Here is a 15,887-nt window from a genome sequence, read left to right on the forward strand (position 1 = left end):
GGGAAAATATCAGGGGCGAATCTATCCACGAGAGTAACTGGCGCCATCTTCTTCGTTTCGAATTTAACTTTCTGAAAGTTGGTTCTCATTTACGGCTTCGTTTTTTGTTTCTAGGGATCTTAGAAAATCAGAAGTTTAAGGACGAGACCTCATCTAGCCACTTAGTTGAGCTTTCGCCAATAACCAACGTGGAACACAGAGATTTTTTCTTCTGAATGCCTTCCTTTGTCTTCGTACTGCCGGTGGAGTACTGAAAGCGTTTATTTCGAAGGCGGGTTCATTTAACAGACGAGAAACGGCTTAGCTTTGGATACAGAAGGTCTGCTCTCCACGAAATATTTAGAACGATACCAAGCGCTTCTGTTTACGTTTCGAAAGTAGGCGTACAGAGTGGTTTTAAGTGGTTTTACGTCGGATGAACTTTGAGAAATTCAACAACTCCAGTTATCTAGTACGCCATCATCGCTTGGCTATTGTTCACGAAGCCGGATTTAGTTCATACCGTTGCCGTGTTGGTATGAAAACAATTGCATTTGGATCGAAAGAAGATCTACGATCTAAGTGGATGATTTTTACTAGAAAACATCGGCAAGAAAATTTTCCTCGCCAGTGTTGATTCCATTTTGGGTTTCACTGTTTTAACGGCAAAGCGAATTCACCCAACGCTGTCGTGTTCGGTGTCGCCATTTTAACGAACGGGCTTGGTGTGGTCAGATTGCTTCGTAGTTCACTGCATTTCGAAATCGCTGCCTTTTCTGTGTGGTTGAGAAGACGTCTTTTATACGGGAGGAAAAATACACATTTCACAAGACCAGAGGTTTAAATCGTGCGACGAAATTGGAGGACTTCACTTTTGAAAACTTGGCATTTGAATGTTAGCGTGCGGGCCTTCTTTACGAACAAGAAATACCGCTGTAAGCGTCTTTTGTGGAAGAATAGTTAATATACCTCAAGACTTCTCCTTAACGTTTTCGTCTCGGCGAATTATGTTTTGATATAACGGACGAACCATGGTAAACGTGAGAGAACTTATCGACAACCTTCGGGCGACTAAACCGCCGTACGAATGTCCTCTTTGCCAGAAGATTTACAAGAGTTATAGTGGAATAGAATATCATTTGCGTGTTTTTAAACACGATGGCACTGATGTTGTAGGAACTACGCCGACTACTTCGAAAAAGGGAAAAGGTCGAGGTAGAAAAAGTGTTAAAAACAAGAAACCGCCGCCATCGCCACCGACGCTAAGTGTTCCGAGAGAGACGCTAACTTACGCTCAAGCGCAGAAAATTGTTGAGGTGGAAATCGAAGGTTTTCCTCATAGAATCCACATAAATGATCAATTGGATGTTGTGGATAGTGAGGAAATTTCTCAACCGGAGCCAGAAAAACCAGAGGATGCTTTTGAAACAATGCTGATCAAGCCGCTTACCAGTTCAAAATCGAAGAATGAACAGTCAAACGAGAACAATAACAGAATAAGCTTGCCGAGTGCGGAGTACAGTGAGAAAATGGAATCAGGATTCAGGCAACCCGATGCACCTACGAGACCTACCGCTTACTTCCGATTTATTGAGCAGACCACGGAAGAACTAGACGAAATGGTTGAATATGATATGGATGAAGAAGACTATGTTTGGTTAGATACAATTAACGACAAGCGAAAAGCTGAAGGAATCGCGCCGGTCTCTCAAGAAATATTTGAAACTCTTATGGACAGGTTGGAAAAAGAGTCTTACTTCGAAAGTCAAACTAACTGTGATCCAAACCAGTACATCGATGAAGATGCTGTGTGTTGTATTTGTAACGATGGAGAGTGTCAAAACAGTAACGCAATCCTGTTTTGTGACATGTGTAACTTAGCCGTCCATCAAGAATGTTATGGTGTGCCTTACATTCCCGAGGGACAGTGGCTGTGTCGTCGATGTCTGCAGTCACCATCTAGAGCTGTGGACTGTGTTCTGTGCCCAAACAAGACTGGTGCTTTTAAACAGACAGACACTGGAAAATGGGGGCATGTTGTATGTGCATTGTGGATACCAGAGGTTTGTTTTGCAAACACAGTTTTCTTGGAACCTATAGACTCCATTGAAAATATTCCTCAAGCTCGATGGAAGCTCACTTGTTACATTTGCAAGCGTAGGCATGGTGCATGCATCCAGTGTTTCAAAACAAACTGCTATACAGCATTTCATGTTACATGTGCACAACAAGCAGGCTTGTACATGAAAATTGAACCTGTAAAAGGTGAGAATGGTCAAGTGACGGTCCGAAAGACAGCTTTTTGTGATGTTCACACACCAACAAACTCTGAAGCAGGAAGAGAGGAGGAGAACAGTGAAGATGAAATTAAAGAAAAAACAAACATTTCTAAGAGCAAGACCCCAAGCAAGACTCCTGCAAAAATAACCAGCAAGTCTGCAAAATCAGCAAAGTCCAAACGCAGCATCAAAAAGTTTAGGAAACTTTTGGCAGAGAAGAAAACCACTGCAGTTCCGATTGTTAATATTCCTTTTATACCAGCTCACAGGTAAGTTTCCTATGTAATGTTCTGACACCTAATAGATGTGTGAAAATGTAATCACAGAAATCTGAAATTTTCTTTTGAAAGTTGTAATTCAACACAGCTGTTGCATAGCAACTATCGATGATCTATTACTGCTATAGTTTTTTATTTATTTTTATTTTTTATTTTCATGTTAAATGAGAATCATTCTTTGAATTACTGCAGTAAAAGACCAGGTTTTTTTTCAAGCTGCTTAGGAAAATATACATATAGATTTTGGCTTTGTCTTGCATGTGCGTGGAAAAGCTTTGGGAACATGACTGTTTATTTTACCTTTTCTTCTGTCTGTGGTGATGACCATGTTGAATAAGGAAAAAGTCACCCACACTAGGCATTAAGCTCTATAATCGATCAGATTGGACACCTGTATTGATAGGAATTTTTGTTTAATTTGACTTAATTTACTGTAGCTTTCATTTTCTGTACCTTGTTTTGGCAACACAAAAGTAGGAAAATGTTAAAGCAAATGGCTTTGGAGTGTATCATCAGTTTATAATCAACTGTAATGAAGAACACAACCAATGATCATACTGCATGAGTATTTCACATACTGGTTTAGTTTTCATTTAGACTTTTCAGATTATATTTGCCCCATATGATTTATATACACATGTATGCATATATAAATTTTTTTTATTGTGAATATAAAGTTTTGCACACTTCATTAAATGGGGCTTCCAACTGATAATAGTTAATAATTCATTCAAATCTCAGGTTACAAGGCATAATGATTCTTACTGAATAGGTCTTCATGAATTTTTTAACTATTGCACCAGCAATTTGTCTGAAGGTTGTCATTTTTGAGTAGGAATTTTGTCAGAAGAGCAGGTTGCCTTTAAAACAACATATCAAGTACAGCTGTCTTGCAGTCATTAACAATATGTGCACCACTTTTGTTCGTTGTTATGGAAATTTTTCAGTCCAAAACAACAATTATGCATCTAATATTAGCCCCCTAGTGTGGAACTTAGACTGATAATGAATATTTTACTCTGGATCTGTTTGATCTAAAGTATTTCTTTCTTATTTAAGTCACAATTAAAAACTTTGTTTGTGAAAATTTGTGCAGTCACTATCCACAGTAGGTAACAAATTTACTGTTTTTGACTTTCCTTAAATGAAAGTTTTCAACAGTGAATAGTTTCTATCAATTAATGGTAATATTGTACTATTATTTTACACTAGATAATTATTATTGAAAAGTTTGAAATTTTTTAAGTTCTTTTCAGTTAGTATTTGTGTTAGGGATTTTAATGACACTCTTAACCCTTTAACCTCAAAGAGTGACTCGTATCCATTTTCTCCTCACAATATCACCCCTGAATCACACATTAATGTCATGGGAATAAGGATATGATCACTAACTTAAGAAACCCTTGATTGTGAACCCTCTAACTCCCATTAGTGACCAAGACAGAATTTCTCCTTACAATATTAATACAATATCAGGCAGACAAGTGATGAGAATAAAGAAAAATGTTAATTAGGAGATTATTAGTTGATCCAATACCAAATTCTCCAAGCTAACCTCGCAAAAACTATAAAGCAGACAGTAAGGAGAATTACTGATGAGATCTTGGGAGTTAAAGGATCAAGCAAATGCTCCACATCAGCATCAAAGGAAATTTCTAGAGAACAGCAAGGAGAATATGCATACCACTGTTAGGGTATGAGGGGTTAATACTAATGGTTCTTGGTTTTTTTTTTTTTTTGCATTACCTTCAGACTCAGTAAGATTGTGGGACGAGTTGCCATGGCACGAAAGGCTCAGTTTATTCAGAGTCTTCAAAGCTATTGGATGTTGAAACGACAGTCCAGGAATGGAGTTCCACTGTTGAGAAGACTTCAGGCCAGCCATCAAAGTCAGAAAGCTGGTGCTGATGAAGTATGTAGTTCCTATTAGTATTTCTGATACAGATTTTTTATTCTGATTTCGGAGAATTTAACAATCTTCAGTGCTAAATGCTTTGAATTTTCTCCCCAGTCAAGCGAAAGGTCACTGAGGATCAAAGCTATGAAAGAGCAGCTACACTTCTGGCAACGACTGCGGCATGACTTGGAGAGAGCACGTTTGTTGGTGGAGTTGATCAGAAAGAGAGAGAAGCTTAAACGGGAACAAGTAAGTTTCTCCAGGGTTTCATACCAGTTCTGCATGAAAAGCCATAATCCCTCTTACGGAAATCATTGCCAGAAGTACATGTATTTGGTCTTAGAAGTCAGGGTGTCCAGACATTTTTAAACTGTTAGGTTCCCTGTGGCTTGTAGGTTCTTTTATATACTTCAGCCTTGTTTTCTCAATCTCTGGATCAAAATTAGTTATTCCAGTAATCTTCTATGTTGCCAATATTTGGTCTTGGGAAAAGGGTTCAGAAAACTCTGGCCAGGTTTTACTCATAATGCTTAGTCCAGAAAAAAGGTTTTTATTATTGGAAATTTCTTAAATTTGTATACAGCACTCCATTTGATTTCTGATGTATAGCCCTTTAACTCCCATGAGTGACCAAGACAGAACTTCTCCTTACAATATTAATACAATATCATGAAGACAAGGGATGAGAATAAAGAAAAATCTTGATTAGGGGATGATTAGTTGATACATTACCAAATTCTTCAAACTAACATCACAAGAACTATATGGCAGACAGTAAGGAGAATTACTAATGAGATCTTGGGAGTTAAAGGGATAGGGAACTTACAAACAAAGAAAAAGGGCTCCTATTTCATTTTTTGTTTTAATGAAGCCATTAAAAAAATGTTGATTGCTTTGGATAATTTTTTTTTTCAAACCTGTTGGTTGCCAATTGGCAACTTTTCTCCAGAGTTAAGTCACCAAATATATTTTTCAATCACTGGGGAAACCAAAGTGGAGCTCTGAGAAATGCAGAAATACATGAGCAGTTGGAATAATCATAAAATCATCTTGCAAAAAGGTCTACATGTAGACCCATACAGGAATAAGCTCAGCAGTTTTGATAATCAACATGACAAGCAGACCCTTACAAACCATAAAATAACATTTTATTTCAAATATTTCTATCTCCTGACTGATCAGGTGAAAGTCAAACAGCACGTGGTGGACCTGCAGTTGCAGCCACTGAACATTGTTCTCAGGAAAACCCTGGAGCTCTTGCAGACAAAAGATCCTGGAGAAATCTTTGCTGAGCCTGTTGATACTGATGAGGTATGGACACAGAATCAGGAAACAAATAAATGAAATGCTTCACTTCACAGTATTTTCTTGTATACCCAGTTTGACTCCCTGTTGTGCAAATTTCCCCACCCGGCATTCAGTAGGAGCCAGTGGCCAGTCAAAATCGCTGGCTAGTCTGCCATCTTCAGCAAGCTTTACTTACCTAATTTATATTTAATTGCTGTTAAAAATTGTGCAATAATTGAAATTCCTTCAATAAATTCTCTACAGTAGCCATTCTCAAGGCTCCATCCTGGTTCCTGTTTTGATACTATGCCCATTTTCTTAACCCTTTTACTCCTAAGATCTCATTAAATTTGTTTTGAGAATTTGGTATTTGATCAACTTATTATCCCTTAACCTTTTAACTCCCAGATCAAATGTTTCATTCTCCTTACTGTCAACCATACAATTCTTATAATGCTAGTTCAGAGAATTAAGTATTGGATCAAGTTATTATCCCAAATTGATATTTTTCTTATTCTCATCACTTAACTGGTTGTTATTGTATTGATATTGTGAGGAAAAATTCTGTCTTGGTCACTCATGGGAGATAAAGGGTTAATAGGTATTTTTCTTTATTCTCATCACTTGCTTGCATGATTTTGTATAGATATTGTTAAGAGAAATTCTGTCTTAGTCAATAGTGGTAGTTAAAAGGTTAACTGATTTCACAAGGAAATATTTGGCTCTTGAAAGGAGATGTACTTATCAAATCTAAGAGGCAGGTCTGCTGTGAAGGATTTTCATACAATCTTGGTATTAAAGGAATATGCGTTACCTATTTCGTCTTTAACATTAGACAGAGAAAAAAACTCTGTCTTCATAACAATCTATGCTCCACCTCTTAGTAACAGAAAAATCTTTGGTGAGGTAGACAATTACTAGAATCATTTCTGATGAATATCCTGCATACTGCAAGGATCAGAAATACTGTAAGGTTTGTGTGAGTGGCATTGCTAAGTTTTCTTCAATCCTTAGGTCACTGACTACCTGGAAGTTATAGATGAACCTATGGACTTCTCGACAATATCAAAGCGTATTGATGACAATCACTACACCACAATGGAGCAGTTTGAACGAGATTTCAATCTGGTCATCGGCAATTGTTTAAGATATAATGCTCCAGACACCATTTACTACCGTGCAGCGCTCAAAATGCGAGATCAAGGACGTCCCATTGTACGTGCCGCCAGGCGGCAAGTGGAGCGGGCTGGTATAGACCCAGTAACAGGTCTTCATACAGAGGAGCCACCAACACTGGCAGATAGGGAACCTACTGAAGAAGGTATTGAAAAAATAATTAATAGAAGTGATAATAGTAATAAAAATAATGATAACAACAATAGTGGTGATTATGATGACGATAATAACTATAAAGAAACTAATAATGATAATAATAATAATTATTATTGTTGTTGTTGTTGTTATTATTATTATTATTATTATTATTATATTATTATAAAACGCTTTATTTTCACAAGAGTGGTTATAGGTAAAAGTTTGAGGATGTTGAAAACAATGTTTTGAAAGCACCAAACAGCAATGGAGTTGGATAAAGTGGTTGACATACCAGCAAAAATCATGGCATCTTATGCAATGTACAATGTTTACTTTGTGGAGAATTATGTTGACTGTTTGGATGCTGCAGATGATGATGTTGGTGATGGTGTTGATGATGATGACTACTTTCTAGTAGCAGCAAGTGGTGTCGAAAAGAACATGACAGCACTTTGAGTAGATTTTTCTTCCTTACAAATTATGCCCAGATGGATTTTTGCACATTCAGCAGTAATTAAAATGACAGACCCCCTTCCACGCAAAGCTTAATGAGTTTTTACCCCTTGGAATTTCTCAATAATTACCTCAATGCAATATTTTACTTACAAGTGCAATAGGAAGTAAAGTTTTATTTGCGGTAATCACATCAGCGGGCTTCTCATTCTCTACATGCCCGTCAACATAACTACTAAGGGCTTGTAGCTCTAAATTATCATCCTTTGCGAAAATATCGAGCAGCTTTTCAACGCATTTCTTTACCCAGCCATTGCCACTTTTTTAGTCGTGATCTACGCATGCTACAAAGCTTCTTTCAATTTTTTTCATTTTTGTTTCGCACATTTTTGCGGTGCATGATATTCCCATATTGGTTCGTTTCACGCTGATGTCTTACCACACAGTCTTACTCTTCTTGTTAAATGTCTTGAACGTATCTTTTCTCTGGCTGAAGTTGTGTAGTTTGTGAGGTACTTCAGATCGCGACCAGTGCGCCTTTTGTTCAGGTACTGAAACTTCAGTTTCATTGGAACAAGAAGAGAGTCTAGGACTTTGCATCAACCGCGATGTATTGTATAGATCGTGAACCTTTAATAGCAGTTAGGTGCACTTGTAGCATGATAGAGTTCTTAACAACATTTTCTTGGTTGGTTTAGATTTCGTCCTGACAGAGGAGCAGAGGAGGGACATGACTCTGGAGGAGCAGTTAAAAGATCTGCAGGAGAAACTGGACATGACTCAGGCTATTAAACATGGAGGTCAGATTTGTGATATGTTGCTGCAGTGTTTGCTCCCAGGCGATTCCAGAAACCTTTGCGCGAACAAAAGGATCCTTGCTGGCAACTCACTCATTTACGTAATAGCTCATGACCTGGTTGTTCGGAGGATGGGTAATGCTATCCTCTTGAAAAATCCCAATCCGGTGGATAGTGCATTATTCTGTTGGTTAGTGTTATCCGCCATTTGGACAAACGGGCCTAAGGCTGTGACTAGCAGGCGATCAGCTTATGTGTCTGGGTCGCCTGTTCTACTTTGCGTTTATGAAAGCTTTTGAGGAACAAGATACCCCAGATTTCTGACAAGAGCGTTCAAACACCTCGCGATTCTTTTCAGAGCATAGCTGAGTGAAAGTTAGATAAGACTTTTCTTTATTACTTTCTTTGTATGACTGTGGAAAGAGTTTTAAAACTTTTAGTACAAATAAGCTATATCTTTTTTTTCCAGGAGTCAGAGCTACAAGGGTTCGAATGTTACGTAAAGAGATCGCTCTGGTCAGGAGGAAACTTAACCAGGAGAAGAGACATCTTTCAGAATCAAGTGGTTTGTGATTTTCTTATCTGTTGTTTATTCGTTGACGCAGAGCAAGCTTCTTGTCATCAACTATCATTTTGTTTTAGGATTTATGTTTCGGTTGTACAACAATCATTTTATCCTTTGAACTCTTTACTCCCAAGAGGTGATTAACATGTAACTCTTCCCTCTGATATCCATACATTAACCTGCAAACAGGTCATGAAAATACTCAAACTTATCTGGTAGATATTGTTGTTTTGATCTGACACTAATTTAAGGAAATGCGCAGCAGCTAGATCGGGGAATTCGCAATTAAATCTTGCGAGTTAAGGGTCGAACGTTTAGACTGCGTTAATTTTGGCATTTCATAAAAAAATATTCGTGGCAAAGATATCGTAACTGTATCAGAGAAAAATAAATGGTCATCAAGGGTGTCTTATCTGTTGCGTAGAGTTTGTATCCATTGTGTTTGATTTTCCTTTTTTATTTTTTTTAACCAGGGCTTTATTGTGGCAAACTAATTGTAAGAACTTGAACGTTTTAATGACGTCTCTCTTCCCAAGCGGTATCTTTTGTCGAGTTAGGCACAAGGGTTTTGAAATTTGATTTAAAGCGAAAAATTTCCTGGAGGAAATACTTAAGAAAAGTGATAGAAAGGTGAACAGGGATTTTTAAATTTTGATCTAGTATTTGTTGTTGTGTATAGCTGGTGGCCTGGACGGATGTAACCTCAGCGAGACCTGTCTGTCACCACTCGAAGACGAACAGCCACTAAAGAAGTTTAGACCCATTGACGAGAATGACTCTCTGAACGGCCCGCAGACCACCAAAAATCTGGACACTGAAGACCATCGTTTGGCAGGGGACAGTCTCCTTAACAGTAGAGCTACTGCCAATCCTAGTCCTGGTACGAGCCGGCGCAGTGGAATCTTGTTCAACAAGGGAAGACACAGGGCCAGGAGGAATCTTTCGTCGGGCGCCGACAAGTTCCCTTTCGATATTCTGCCACCAGCGAATCACGCGTTAAAGACAACAGACTCGGATAGAACGCTTGATCCTGTTGCCACGGAGTGCCAAGTGACTGAGAATTTGCATACGGATGAAGTCGGTGAAGAAGATACTGTGTTCGAGGACAGACATCAGCCAGCTCCCCAAGAGGAAAAGAGACCTCACAAACGACACTCAACAGACAATGATACTTTTTATGTACCCAAGAAAACTTATAAAACAGAACTCGGTAAGCTGATCGAAGACGCTACCCTGCCCATGTTTGACACGCATCCGTCCGACAGAGGCCATAACCACTTTGCGTGCGCGAATGGTCTGCGGCAGCGATCGTATCGGTCGTACACCAGCGGATCCGAGTCGGACATCAGCGAGAATGTGAGAATGAACGGCACTCGCGCTTCCCGAGAACTGTGTCGAAAGTTGTCGGTATTTTCCGAAGATGATGAACAGAGCACCGATACGGAAAACAGTTCTGCTGAAAATCGGGTTATGAACGGACCAGTAGACGGGAGAAAGAAAAAGAAACCCGCGGCAAGACCTCGAAAGACGACGTCCGATTCAGAGATTGCTGATCTCCCTCCTCTGCAACCGCTGGATTTAGTTTGGGCAAAGTGTCGAGGATACCCATCCTATCCTGCGCTGGTAAGTACTGTCCTCAGGCAGTTTTACAGTCTTTATATTTTCAAGGGAGTCACATTGCGATGAGTTTAGTATCCTGTTCCAGGCGTTCAGTTGGTAAATCCGAGCGGAGGAGTAAAAAAATGGGGGGAGGCTTGGGTTGGGTCATTACGCAACCTGACCCAGGCCTCCCTCGTCACTAATCTGCTATTGTGTATGTACGTATTCGGGATATTTAGCCTGGCCTAGGAGTGTATGAAAGGACGTCAGACCACAACACTAGGAGCTACGTTCCCTACTCTTTGCGAGAAGTGCATGGGTTGTTCAGCGTCCCCTGCTAACCAGTACAGAGGGAATTTAAGAGACGTCCTCATCCGAGAGGTCTAGAATGACGAACCATTTACAGCCCATTCTCCTGAGTTATTTTAAGTCCCTGAGTGTTGGTCCAGTCTGGGGCTTGAACTCGACCTCCCGCACGGTAATCCGGTGCTGTGAAACATGAGCTAACTAAGCGCGGTGAAAGTGGCACTCTTCACCATCGCGCTTCGTTTACTGACTGCCTTGAACACGTTTTCTTTTAAGCTAGTACGAGTATCATAGAGAACTGCCAGCACACCTGAACATCAGTGTGTATATTCGTTACACGTTCTATAGACAATTCTCATGTTACTGATAAGGCTGTTTAATAATCAAGAGCTTCTGTTGAGGTTCCCTTCAGTTTCAATTTCAATTTTTACAGCCTCGTGAATGCCTGTTTTGAGAATGATTTTAAATATATTCGAACATAAATTTTTTTGGTATGTTTTACTGTTAATTTTCATTATAAGTAATTTTCGTTATTTATTTATTGTCATGCTCGTGCATCAAATGTATTTAAGAAAACAATTTCTGCGTTCCACTTCGTCGGAATTTCCGACTTTTGTACAGTTCTCGGCTGGAGAACTGACGATTTCACCTTTAGGGGTGGTGATGATGGGGGGTAGGGTCGGTGGTAGTGAACGGTATTATAGACTCATTTCGTTGATTCTTTCATCAATAGATAATAGATCCTCGAACGAAGAAAGGTTTCCTTCACCATGGCGTGCCTATTCCTGTACCACCTGAGGATGTGTTGAAGGAGAGGGCTATTACTGACGAGCATCTCTATCTTGTGCTGTTTTTCGACGCAAGGCGAACTTGGTAAGAGTTATGTGTCGAAGCGCAATATCCTTACGTAAGTGTGACTCCTAAGAAAAAATTCGATATTACTTGTTATACCAGTGTTATCTCCCGTTTACATCGCACTCTGGGATGGGTGAGTTTATTTGACACAGCCCGCTGAAAATTAAATCTGTTTTTGTCTACCAAAAACAAAGTCAGTACTCGAGTCAAGTGTCCCATCTAGCTGGAGCTTACCCCGGTCCCCTTAACATGAAGCGACTTGAAGTATTTCTTCTTCCCTCTGGATGGGATGTTAGTCCATCGTAAGACTTTTATTTATCGTGAATTGAGCAAGGCTTGGGTAAGTTAATTCTTGCATTTGGTTAGGGTGCGTGTTTTCCAGACCAATCACAGAGCGTAGTGAAGGAGAATCAGTTCGATCACAGATTACACGATTATTCGATTGAATTCATAGTTGGGTTTTTCTGACTTAAGGCAATGGCTACCGCGTCACAAACTTGAACCACTGGGCCAACACGGAGAGAGAGACGAGAACAAGTTACAGGAGGGTCGGAAGACGTCCATGAGGAAATCTGTCATGCAAGCCTACGAACGGGCTATAATTCACCGAGACCAAGTACAAAGGGGTGACTCGCGGGACTCCGACGACGACGACGATAGTTACGGAGATGCCGACAACAATGACGAAGATCAGGGAGTCAACGCGAATGGTAACGAAGTCGATGATAACGAGGACAGCGACAATGAAGTTGAAGACATCGATGAACGCAAACTAGAGGAAAATGGATTTGTTTAGAAGCTGTTTTTTATTGTCGTTGTTTGTTAGATATCTCGCTAGTTGTTCCAATTGGATCAATTTCAAATTGGATGTAGCTCAGATACAGTTTAGAGGGCTTCCAACAAAATATATTTCCTTCCACTGAAAATAAATCTTATGGCAGCTAATCCGTACGATACGATAGCACACCTGTTCACATGCAATTTTTTAAGCTAGAGAATTTAACATCCAGGAGTTTCTTAAATGTTTTTTTTTTCTCCGACTTCGATTCAAAATAAAACGCAGCAAAGGCATGGAAGAGTTTTTCGATAGAAAGTGCGTTCAGATGCCACGTGGCAAGGACGTTTAATAAAGCACACTTAGCATTTTAAAACGTCGCACCATAAATTTGATCTGTACTATTGTATTTATACTTAGAAACCAAATCAGTCTGTAAATGTTCTTCTATTTTTTCTGAGACATTTCTTTTTTAACAAATCGAGTGAAACCCGTGAAAGTTGTTGTTTTGTGTATCTACCCTTCATTCGTGTTGTATATCTTGTAAACCTTTGCAACCCAGGGTCAATAAACTCGTCTACAGTGACATTATTGCTGTTTGGTTTTGAGAGTAGCAGCGCATTTCGCAAGTTCTAAAACGAGAACTCAAAACCGAAGTTATCACAGCAGCCAATCACAGCGAAGTTTAGTATCACAAGCAACCGATGAAAACTAGAAAAAAATACGTCAAATACCCTAAGCGCGCAAAAAAGCGATTGAACGAGCTGGCGAGAGTGTGAAACTGGGCAGAGGGCAAAGTAAAATCGATGCAATTCCGGAAAACTCTTGACTTCATTGAAAATTGTTCTTTTTAGCATTTAACCTAGAGTAACTGAAATAGGGGCATTTATGTAGCCTTTGTTTAACAATTGGTTCATGCGTCAGTATGCGTTCATAGAGATTTGAAGCACTTGGGAAGTTTCGAGAGCACGACCAATGCGTAAGAACTGTCTGCTCGATCTTCGATCGCAGTCTTCGCTCATTGACATTTGTTACTCTCCATCATCACACCTCAGACGGCATTCAACCCTGTAGGCGCTTCACGTAAGAGTTGCCTGGTAGCTGTCTCAAAATAAGTCCGCAAATCTAGCTCATATCTTCGAATGCGATGTCCCAGGCATATCGATATCAACGGACACGTCACTCCCGCTCAGTCCACTAACGGCCAGCAGGTCCGCTGCACCTGTAACTTCAGGAGGGAGACCTCCAACACCGGCGATATTATCGAGGTCAAAGCCCAGCGTGGAGTCGACATCAAAGGCTCCTGAGAATGAAAATCGTGATTTACATGTAATCATCGTCTAAAAGTGCCTCTACTGAAATTTAATCCTTCCATTCCTTAGCGCGAACAATACGTTGAAATATATCAGTATCCAGCACAAGGGCCTTATCTGTGGTAATGGATACATTTTTTTCGCTTTCAAATTAAAAATGGCTTAGCAAGTTCCATCGGATGAAAAACATCAAAGCATGTTTCCATTTCCGATAAACACTCTATAAGAGCCGTAACGTGACGTCAGAAAGATTGGCTGATGACGTCACTTTAAAGAATATCACGCGATTTACTTACCGGCAGTGCCCGCAATACTCGGGTCTGCGACAGCACTGGCATCAAGGGCCGCGTCGATGTCGAAACCAGGATCTGATACGTCCAGTCCTGGTACTCCAGCTCCTAAAAGGGAAACAAATATAGCAACACTTGGATTAACTCTTGAAAAGGTCATATTCATAGAGATTTTAATTGCTTTTGCATTTTACGGAGATCTAAAATAGAGAACTTACGCACACATTTAGTGAACACAACGCGAAATGACATGTGGATCCTATAGCTGCCTTTTACACCACGTATGTGTCGACCGCTGATTAACCGCAGAATTCCACTGGGGCAAAACAAAAAAGCGCTCGCAAAAAAGGCTCGATCCTTTGGAGTCAAAATACGGCGCGCTTCTTCCCACAATGACTACTTTTGTTTTGTTTTCATCAACCGCATACATCGAAGTAACAATTGTAATCGTACCTAATCCTGTTTCAAAATCCAAAGCCGTAGCACCTGACACGATCCCTGGTGGAAGATGAGATGCTCCAGAAAGATTCTGAAGAATCCCCTCTAAATCTGTCCCGTCAGCACCGGCACCCCCTATATCGAACAAATCGGCGGTGGCGGATAATCCCTCAATTCCCGCGGAAACGATCCCTAGCCCGCTTGCAGCAGCTAAAGAGTCTGCGCCCGCCAAACCAACATGTTGACCAGCGGTGGAACTACCTGTAGCCACGACCACTGAACCATCTAACCCAGCACTTACATCCGGGAATGTGGTCCCCATAGTGAAGTTAGCTCCGGAGACAGCAGCGAGATCAAAAGGGAAGTTGTCTCCTTCCATTGACTCCGGATCGGGCGTTTCTTTGCTTTTCGATGGCATTTGCCCAACTGGCGTTTTTACCGCGCTCTTTGGGACTTCATCGGGCAATTGAAAGTTCTCAATGACATATTCATCATCTCGCTTTCGTTTAAGAGTTATCTTCAAGTTCGGTGTTTTTGCGGCTTCAGGCTTCTTCTCGGGTTGTTTTGCGGCCGTCGTGGTCAGAGAATCTGCCGCAGCGGCTGTAATATCCGTTGTATTAAAAGAAAACGTAGGAGATATTGAAGAAAACGTGAACGCACCGAAAGTCGGTGAGGGTGTTTCCAGGTTAAAACCTGTAAACGACGGTGAAGTTCCCAGAAACACTGGCGTGTTGGGGTTGGACGGAGTTCCGACCGCCGCACCGAACAGAGCGGCACTGGAAGGGAGTGACAGACTTGCTAACTTGGTAGATGGTTGCCCCCCACCGACAGGAAGAAGTAGTTCCTCGCTTGCCTTAACCGGAAGTTCCTCTAGTTTGACGCTTTGTGCTTTTCTGATGATGCATCGCATCGCAGCTGGGATTGAGAGACACCTGTAAATAACGGGAAACATTTAATTCAAAACAATGCTAAAATAGCAGTGATGTCTATAAAGCAGGGGAGGGTCTACGTGACATTTAGACTGTCCCACCCCTTCCCCATTTGGCACGCCCCTTCAATGTCCAAAATATCGACTAGCATTTTCAGCTCATTTCCATTCAATCTCGTTAAAACCACCGCCAAAGTTATCTCAACGGTGAATCAGAACAAAACAAAATATCACTTGGAGCCAATGAAGACTCACACCTTTAAACCCTGAAGAGAGACCAACATCTTATTTCTCCTCACAATAATACTGCTAAATTATTCATTACGATCATGAGAAAAAAGGAAATGATCACCAACCTAAGAAGCTTTGACTGTTTAACGAATTCCTCTCGTCAGTATCAAAAGAAACGTATAGAAGTTAGGGTGTAAAGGATTAAATAACGTCAACTGCCCTGAGCGCGGGAAAGACGCATTTGGCTGTAGTTTTAAAGCGCTCATGTTGGAATTTTCCTGTGAAGTATAAACCTTGAAGAAT

At 40.4% G+C, this 15,887-nt stretch overlaps 2 protein-coding genes across 3 annotated transcripts in view; one reads left to right on the forward strand and one right to left on the reverse strand.

Annotated features, from left to right (window-relative positions):
• On the forward strand, positions 1–12,968 carry LOC113679907 (peregrin). Of its 2 annotated transcripts, none has more exons than XM_027196887.2 (10): positions 1–2,527; positions 4,289–4,448; positions 4,548–4,682; positions 5,616–5,744; positions 6,735–7,041; positions 8,186–8,287; positions 8,754–8,849; positions 9,529–10,472; positions 11,488–11,627; positions 12,084–12,968. In XM_027196887.2, exons 1-10 carry the CDS (start codon positions 1,011–1,013, stop codon positions 12,403–12,405), a joined length of 3,852 nt encoding a protein of 1,283 aa, XP_027052688.2. In that variant the 5' UTR covers positions 1–1,010; the 3' UTR covers positions 12,406–12,968. The 2 variants fall into 2 exon arrangements, with proteins under 2 accessions (XP_027052688.2, XP_027052687.2); XM_027196886.2 differs by having other exon boundaries at positions 19–2,527; positions 5,607–5,744.
• The window catches only part of LOC113679899 (mediator of RNA polymerase II transcription subunit 1), a 17,760-nt gene continuing 14,625 nt past the window's right edge, over positions 12,753–15,887 (reverse strand). Inside the window, exons 19-21 of the mRNA XM_089207076.1 lie at positions 14,441–15,357; positions 13,994–14,095; positions 12,753–13,687 (exon numbers count right to left, since the gene is read on the reverse strand). Of these exons, the coding sequence (XP_089063202.1) occupies positions 13,515–13,687; positions 13,994–14,095; positions 14,441–15,357 (1,192 nt within the window). The 3' untranslated portion in view covers positions 12,753–13,514. The remainder of the gene's footprint in view (positions 13,688–13,993; positions 14,096–14,440; positions 15,358–15,887) is intronic.

The sequence above is a fragment of the Pocillopora damicornis genome, chromosome 5 (genome assembly GCF_964200805.1).
Source record: "Pocillopora damicornis chromosome 5, jaPocDami1.2, whole genome shotgun sequence".
In the NCBI taxonomy this organism is placed as follows: domain Eukaryota; kingdom Metazoa; phylum Cnidaria; class Anthozoa; order Scleractinia; family Pocilloporidae; genus Pocillopora; species Pocillopora damicornis.

Coding starts and splice junctions, on each gene's coding strand:
- LOC113679907 (XM_027196886.2), top strand. CDS start 1,011: ATGGTAAACGTGAGAGAACTTATCGACAACCTTCGGGCGACTAAACCG. Junction 5,745..6,734: donor AGCCTGTTGATACTGATGAG/GTATGGACACAG, acceptor TTCAATCCTTAG/GTCACTGACTACCTGGAAGT. Junction 11,628..12,083: donor TTCGACGCAAGGCGAACTTG/GTAAGAGTTATG, acceptor TTCTGACTTAAG/GCAATGGCTACCGCGTCACA.